Source organism: Procambarus clarkii, chromosome 42 (genome assembly GCF_040958095.1).
Source record: "Procambarus clarkii isolate CNS0578487 chromosome 42, FALCON_Pclarkii_2.0, whole genome shotgun sequence".
Lineage (NCBI taxonomy): Eukaryota > Metazoa > Arthropoda > Malacostraca > Decapoda > Cambaridae > Procambarus > Procambarus clarkii.
The window spans coordinates 22,821,570-22,829,286 of record NC_091191.1 but is presented as its reverse complement, the minus strand read 5'-3'; the positions used below and the strand labels follow the sequence as shown (position 1 = coordinate 22,829,286).

Genomic DNA, 7,717 nt, shown 5'->3' with positions numbered 1-7,717 from the left:
ACTATGGCGGTGTGTCCACTCACAGGATGAGTGACGCTGCCCAATACTGCCACTATGGTGGTGTGTCCACTCACAGGATGAGTGACGCTGCCCAATACTGTCACTACGGTGGTGTGTCCACTCACAGGATGAGTGACGCTGCCCAATAAACTCGTCCCTCGCGGCAAAATTTAAAACAAAAAATCAGAACCCGTGTTACCTCCGCCGTCCTCTGAGACTGTGGCCTCATACCACATCCTCCACCATTAAAGACAGACTCAACAACCAACCACACATAAGGAATAACCATCAAGGAGGAGGTCATTCCTTGTGACCTCATCATCCTCCATATGACCCTGTTCCTACCCCGCCATCATGCTCCTGACTCCCCTCCTCCACGCTCCAATCCCTCCTCCATCATACTCCCTCCCCTACAGCCATCATGCTCCTGTCCCCCCTCCACCATGGTTCTTCCCCTGGAGAAGACTGGCTAAAGAGAAAGAAGCGAAGACTTCCCATACTGGGTGAGACACAGGGATAAGCAGGAAACAGATCAAGGACCCGTGTGTCCGTGGTAGTGATGGCCCCGTTAAGGTCCCGTGTGTCCGTGGTAGTGATGGCCCCGTTAAGGTCCCGTGTGTCCGTGGTAGTGTTAGCCCCGTTAAGGTCCCGTGTGTCCGTGGTAGTGATGGCCCCGTTAAGGTCCCGTGTGTCCGTGGTAGTGATGGCCCCGTTAAGGTCCCGTGTGTCCGTGGTAGTGTTAGCCCCGTTAAGGTCCCGTGTGTCCGTGGTAGTGTTGGCCCCGTTAAGGTCCCGTGTGTCCGTGGTAGTGTTGGCCCCGTTAAGGTCCCGTGTGTCCGTGGTAGTGTTAGCCCCGTTAAGGTCCCGTGTGTCCGTGGTAGTGTTAGCCCCGTTAAGGTCCCGTGTGTCCGTGGAAGTGTTAGCCCCGTTAAGGTCCCGTGTGTCCGTGGTAGTGTTAGCCCCGTTAAGGTCCCGTGTGTCCGTGGTAGTGTTGGCCCCGTTAAGGTCCCGTGTGTCCGTGGTAGTGTTAGCCCCGTTAAGGTCCCGTGTGTCCGTGGTAGTGTTAGCCCCGTTAAGGTCCCGTGTGTCCGTGGTAGTGTTGGCCCCGTTAAGGTCCCGTGTGTCCGTGGTAGTGTTGGCCCCGTTAAGGTCCCGTGTGTCCGTGGTAGTGTTGGCCCCGTTAAGGACCCGTGTGTCCGTGGTAGTGTGAGCCCCGTTAAGGTCCCGTGTGTCCGTGGTAGTGTTGGCCCCGTTAAGGTCCCGTGTGTCCGTGGTAGTGTGAGCCCCGTTAAGGTCCCGTGTGTCCGTGGTAGTGATGGCCCCGTTAAGGTCCCGTGTGTCCGTGGTAGTGTTGGCCCCGTTAAGGTCCCGTGTGTCCGTGGTAGTGTGAGCCCCGTTAAGGTCCCGTGTGTCCTTGGTAGTGTTAGCCCCGTTAAGGTCCCGTGTGTCCGTGGTAGTGTGAGCCCCGTTAAGGTCCCGTGTGTCCTTGGTAGTGTTGGCCCCGTTAAGGTCCCGTGTGTCCGTGGTAGTGTTAGCTCCGTTAAGGTCCCGTGTGTCCGTGGTAGTGTTAGCCCCGTTAAGGTCCCGTGTGTCCGTGGTAGTGTTAGCCCCGTTAAGGTCCCGTGTGTCCGTGGTAGTGTTAGCCCCGTTAAGGTCCCGTGTGTCCGTGGTAGTGTTAGCCCCGTTAAGGTCCCGTGTGTCCGTGGTAGTGTGAGCCCCGTTAAGGTCCCGTGTGTCCTTGGTAGTGTTGGCCCCGTTAAGGTCCCGTGTGTCCGTGGTAGTGTTAGCTCCGTTAAGGTCCCGTGTGTCCGTGGTAGTGTGAGCCCCGTTAAGGTCCCGTGTGTCCTTGGTAGTGTTGGCCCCGTTAAGGTCCCGTGTGTCCGTGGTAGTGTTAGCTCCGTTAAGGTCCCGTGTGTCCGTGGTAGTGTTAGCCCCGTTAAGGTCCCGTGTGTCCGTGGTAGTGTTAGCCCCGTTAAGGTCCCGTGTGTCCGTGGTAGTGTTAGCCCCGTTAAGGTCCCGTGTGTCCGTGGTAGTGTTAGCCCCGTTAAGGGTCTACTTTAGGGCTGATGATCAGTACCTCGAGGGAAGCAGCAGTAGTCACGCACCCCGGTAATAATAGTACTTCTACCACCTATTTGGTCTAACGTTCAAGAGTGGACTGTTGTTCCCAATAAAGTGATCCCAACCACTTGGGCTGGACGGTAGAGCGATGGTCTCGCTTCATGCAGGTCGGCGTTCAATCCCCGACCGTCCAAGTGTTTGGGCGTCATTATCTCCCCCCCCCCCCCGTCCCATCCCAAATCTTTATCCTGACTCCTTCCAAGTGCTATATGATCTAATGGCTTGGCGCTTTCTCCTGATAGTTTCCTTCCCTTCCTAATATAGATCAAGTTCGAACTAAGGAATTACCTCAAAGTTCATACTGGAACAATTTAAAAGTAACTGAAGAACCTTGTAATATAACCAAGCCTTGTCTACCTTGTGCACGCAAGCCTGGGCGGAGTATACTCCGTGTTAGGCCTGTGTCGTGCACGAGTGTGTGCTCTACTAGGCCCAGGGATGTTCATGTTTGACTTGGACTTTTCTTGGACGCTCTCTACAAATTTAATAGTGCAAAATGTGAATGTTGTTGGCTTCAACAGTAAATTTTTCGACGGTGTGACCAAATAGTGTTTATAAGTACTATCATTTAAGCGGGATGGGTTCCGCTTGTGGGTGGGGAGTGGGCTGAGTCCGTGTCACACACCTACACTTCTCTATCCCAGTAACTTCATCCGGACCGCTCGCCAAATCCCCTTCACCTCCACCACCCCCACCACCCCTCCCTCCACCCCCACCACCCCTCCCTCCACCCCCCCCATACCCCCACCACCCCTCCCTCCACCCCCACCACCCCTCCCTCCACCCCCCCATACCCCCAACCGTTCCCATACATAGAACATACATAGGAGATGTTTTCCGCATACAGAATCAATGCTCTTAACACTAATTGTCAAACTGGTATAGCTTTTCCCTTATTCATATGTTCAGGTTGTGCGTGTTGGTATACATGCGTGTGTGCGTGTTGGTATACATGCGTGTGTGCGTGTTGGTATACATGCGTGTGTGCGTGTTGGTATACATGCGTGTGTGCGTGTTGGTATACATGCGTGTGTGCGTGTTGGTATACATGCGTGTGTGCGTGTTGGTATACATGCGTGTGTGCGTGTTGGTATACATGCGTGTGTGCGTGTTGGTATACATGCGTGTGTGCGTGTTGGTATACATGCGTGTGTGCGTGTTGGTATACATGCGTGCGTACGGTTGTTCTCGCGTATAGTCTTCAATATATGAGGACAAGTGCCCTCGCTCGGCTGCGTTTCTGGGGTTGAATAATGTATATCCTCCGTATGTTTACATTTATATGAGACAATATCCATAATATCTCTCTTTTTTATCTTATTCCGCTTTTTACCTATAAAATGTTCCTTGGTACGTCCCTCTGGCTCATTACAGTGTTCACCTGCCATTTGTGACCCTCGTCTTGCCCCAAGCCCATATCAGTCGGCTTGGGTTGGTAATAATATTTAATATCTAACTATATAATATATAATATCTAACTATAAAATACCTAATATCTTGTCTAATATCTACTATAACTCTCTATTGACGTAGTTCAGTATTATTTGCCCTCTAATTTATTCTACTTAATCACTGAGCTTACCCTAAAGAAGTTCTTCCTGGTATACATGTGATTCATCTTGCTGTCTAACTTCCATTTTATGGACGTTAGCTTCCTCCATGGAAGCTAACGCCCACCAACCAAGCTTCCAGAATGGATGGTTGGTGGGAGCTGCGGTGCCGGAGTTGATGCTGGAGGCGCCGGCGGAGGTAGTGAAAGGTTATGCTTTTTTGAATTCAGCCTCTTTCAAAATTATTTCTTGTCTGCAGGGGCAGCGGTAGGAAATCGCAGAGTGATCGCCTTTGCAGAGTAGGCAGCATCGAGTTTGTGGCTTGCAGATGGAGTGGTGGTGATCCTTGGCGCAGATGCTGCACTTCTGGATGGGATGCTGACACTTGGTGGGGTGAGAGAACTCGTAGCACTTGAAGCACTCTTGTACCTCGTAGATGCGTTTATTCTTCACTCGGTAGGACGGGATCTTGATGCCAAAGCAGTTGATTCCTTGTGTGGTGGCTTGGTTACTTGCGGCTAATAAGGTGAATGTTATTTTCAAAGTTGGACGTTATCCGTCGACCCCACCGAGAAGTGCCCCAGAAAATACCCTCAAGTCCAGGTTTTCATCCTCTGTGCTGGCGTAGATATCATTGGTTTGCTTGTCCGCGATCCATTAGCTGGTCTCGTTCATAAAGACCGTTCTTCCGGCAATGAATTGGTATGGATAATGGTCTCGAAGTGCGCTTCGTGCATGTCAGCCGAGCGAGGTGGAGAATATTTTTAGTCAGTGCAGAGTTCATGGCTGTGAAACGTTGACGACAGTGGCGAGTTTGTGTCATAAGCTCACATGTCGGCTGATTTTCTGTCGTAAATTCGCAAACTGTAGTTGTTAAAAGCTCACAACACTTGATATTTGTGTTTCACGAACTTTCAATATAAGGAAGTTTGGCACCACAGTCCATCTTGGATGGCGGGAAGAAAGAGGAGGGTATACGCTACCCAAGACTTCAGATACGAGACACTGGACGCACTCTTGGAAACATTTTTGCTCAACTATATGTATTTGCAATTAGTTGCGAGAAATTACACTCAAAGCTGATATTAGCACTACTAAAAGTACGAGCATTAGAGCGCTTGTCTACAGCTTTTGAAGAGAACAAACGTTCCTGCTCGATCATTCACGAAGTTATATTAGCAGTAACTACCACCTTCAACAGTGAAGTCCAACGAGGACGTTGGTGGTCACAACTAACGCATGGAGACCTCCAGGTAAGGTACTCCCCAAGTTGAGCTTACGGGGGTTGAACGATTCGTGGAGACCAAGGCTCGACTCCTTGGTCCCTACTCCACACTGCCAGTCAACTGGTGTTCAAGCTCCTGACCCTGTTGCTCTCTGACATATACACATTTGAAACTGTTTATGAAGTCTGCGGTGTACACCACCTCAGTTCCTATAGCACATTCCATTTGTTCACGACTTTAGCCCTGAAATTTCTTCTGTCTCAGTGGCTCATTCGGGTAATCAGTTTTCACCTGTGTCCCCCTAGTTCGTGTTCCACCTGTGATAATAAAAACATTTTTTATCTACTCAGTGACTCCCATGACTCTTCAGTCTTCCAGTGACGTGAGGTTTAATTTCAATAGCCTTCAGTCGTAGTTAATATCTCTCCGCTCAGGGACTTGTCTGGTGGCATGCCTCTCAACTTTAGGTTCGTCTTGTCTTTCACTCGAAATAGACTCCACACTGTAGCCGCTTACTCCAGGATGTGTGTGTGTGTGTGTGTGTGTGTGTGTGTGTGTGTGTGTGTGTGTGTGTGTGTGTGTGTGTGTGTGTGTGTGTGTGTGTGTGTGGGTGTGTGTGTGTGTGTGTGTGTGTGTGTGTGTGTGTGTGTGTGTGTGTGTGTGTGTTTACTAGTTGTGTTTTTGCGGGGGTTGAGCTCTGCTCTTTCGGCCCGCCTCTCAACTGTCAATCAACTGTTTACTAACTACTTTTTTTTTTTTTTACCACACCACACACACACACACCCCAGGAAGCAGCCCGTGACAGCTGACTAACTCCCAGGTACCTATTTACTGCTAGGTAACAGGGGCACTTAGGGTGAAAGAAACTTTGCCCATTTGTTTCTGCCTCGTGCGGGAATCGAACCCGCGCCACAGAATTACGAGTCCTGCGCGTTATCCACCAGGCTACCAGGCCCCTGTGTGTGTGTGTGTGTGTGTGTGTGTGTGTGTGTGTGTGTGTGTGTGTGTGTGTGTGTGTGTGTGTGTGGGTGTGGGTGTGTGTGTGTGTGTGTGTGTGCGTGTGTACTTACCTAATTGTGTTTGCGGGGGTTGAGCTCTGGTTCTTTGGTCCCGCCTCTCAAACGTCAATCAACAGGTGTACAGGTTCCTGAGCCTATTGGGCTCTATCATATCTACACATGAAACTGTGTATGGAGTCAGCCTCCACCACATCACTTCCTAATGCATTCCATTTGTCAACCACTCTGACACTAAAAAAGTTCTTTCTAATATCTCTGTGGCTCATTTGGGCACTCAGTTTCCATCTGTGTCCCCTTGTGCGTGTGCCCCTTGTGTTAAATAGCCTGTCTTTATCTACCCTATCAATTCCCATGACTCTCTGCTTCCTATTGCTCAGGTACTCCCTTATCCACTGGAGCACCGTACCAGTTACACCTGCCTGTCTCTCCAGCTTATGTACCAGCCTCTTATGCGGTACTGTGTCAAAGGCTTTCCGACAATCCAAGAAAATGCAGTCCGCCCAACCTTCTCTTTCTTGCTTAATCTTTGTCACCTGGTCGTAGAATTCTATTAAGCCAGTCAGGCAAGATTGACCCTCCCTGAATCCATGCTGGCGATTTGTCACGAAGTCCCTTCTCTCCAGATGTGTTACCAGGTTTTTTCTCACGATCTTCTCCATCACCTTGCATGGTATACAAGTCAAGGACAGTGGCCTGTAGTTCAGTGCCTCTTGCCTGTCGCCCTTTTTGTATATTGGGACCACATTCGCCGTTTTCCATATTTCTGATAGGTCTCCCGTCTCCAGTGACTTACTAAACACTATGGAGAGTGGCAAGCAAAGTGCCTTTGCACACTCTTTCAGTACCCATGGCGAGATCTTGTCTGGACCAACAGCCTTTCTAACATCCAGATCCAGCAGGTGTCTCTTGACCTCCTCTCTCGTAACTTCGAAATCTTCCACGGCCGCCTGGTTTACCTCCCTTTCTCCTAGCACAGTGACCACTCTGTTTGCGAAAGTGAATTTTCTTATATTTCTTCGGCATCTGTGTTTAGCTAGTTTAAATCTATGACCTCTTGTTCTTAAAGTTCCAGGTCTCAAGAAATCTTCCCTATCGATTTTATCAATTCCTGTTACTATTTTGTATGTAGTGATCATATCACCTCTTTTTCTTCTGTCTTCTAGTTTTGGCATATTTAATGCCTCTAACCTCTCCTCGTAGCTCTTGCCCTTCAGCTCTGGGAGCCACTTAGTAGCATGTCTTTGCACTTTTTCCAGTTTGTTGATGTGCTTCTTAAGATATGGGCACCACACAACCGCTGCATATTCTAGCTTTGGCCTAACAAAAGTCGTGAACAATTTCTTTAGTATATCGCCATCCATGTATGTAAAAGCAATTCTGAAGTTAGAAAGCGTGGTATAGGCTCCTCGCACAATATTTTTTATGTGGTCCTCAGGTGATAGTTTTCTATCTAGAACCACCCCTAGATCTCTTTCTTTATCAGAATTCTTTAAAGATTTCTCACATAATATATAGGTTGTGTGGGGTCTATGTTCTCCTATTCCACATTCCATAACATGGCATTTATTAACATTAAATTCCATTTGCCAAGTGGTGCTCCATATACTTATTTTGTTCAGGTCATCTTGAAGGGCACGACAATCATCTAAGTTTCTTATCCTTCCTATTATCTTAGCATCATCAGCAAACATGTTCATATAATTCTGTATACCAACTGGTAGATCATTTATGTACACAATAAACATCACTGGTGCAAGAACTGAACCCTGTGGTACTCCACTTGTGACATTTCTCCAGTCCG

The 7,717-nt window shown here is 48.9% G+C and overlaps 1 protein-coding gene across 1 annotated transcript; it reads right to left on the bottom strand.

Annotated features, from left to right (window-relative positions):
- Positions 1-396: 396 nt before the first annotated feature.
- LOC123749933 (uncharacterized) lies at positions 397-3,739 on the bottom strand. The gene is made up of 2 exons (XM_045732054.2): positions 3,704-3,739; positions 397-2,052 (listed from the first exon to the last, which is right to left on the bottom strand). The coding sequence occupies exons 1-2, from the start codon at positions 3,737-3,739 to the stop codon at positions 397-399; spliced, it is 1,692 nt and encodes a 563-aa protein (XP_045588010.2).
- Positions 3,740-7,717: the final 3,978 nt, after the last annotated feature.

Excerpts from the sequence above, each read along its gene's own strand:
- LOC123749933 (XM_045732054.2), bottom strand. The coding sequence starts at position 3,739 with ATGAATCACATGTATACCAGGAAGAACTTCTTTAGG. Across the intron at positions 2,053-3,703 it reads CCAGGAAGAACTTCTTTAGG|ACCCTTAACGGGGCTAACAC; the intron begins GTAAGCTCAGTG and ends GCCCTAAAGTAG.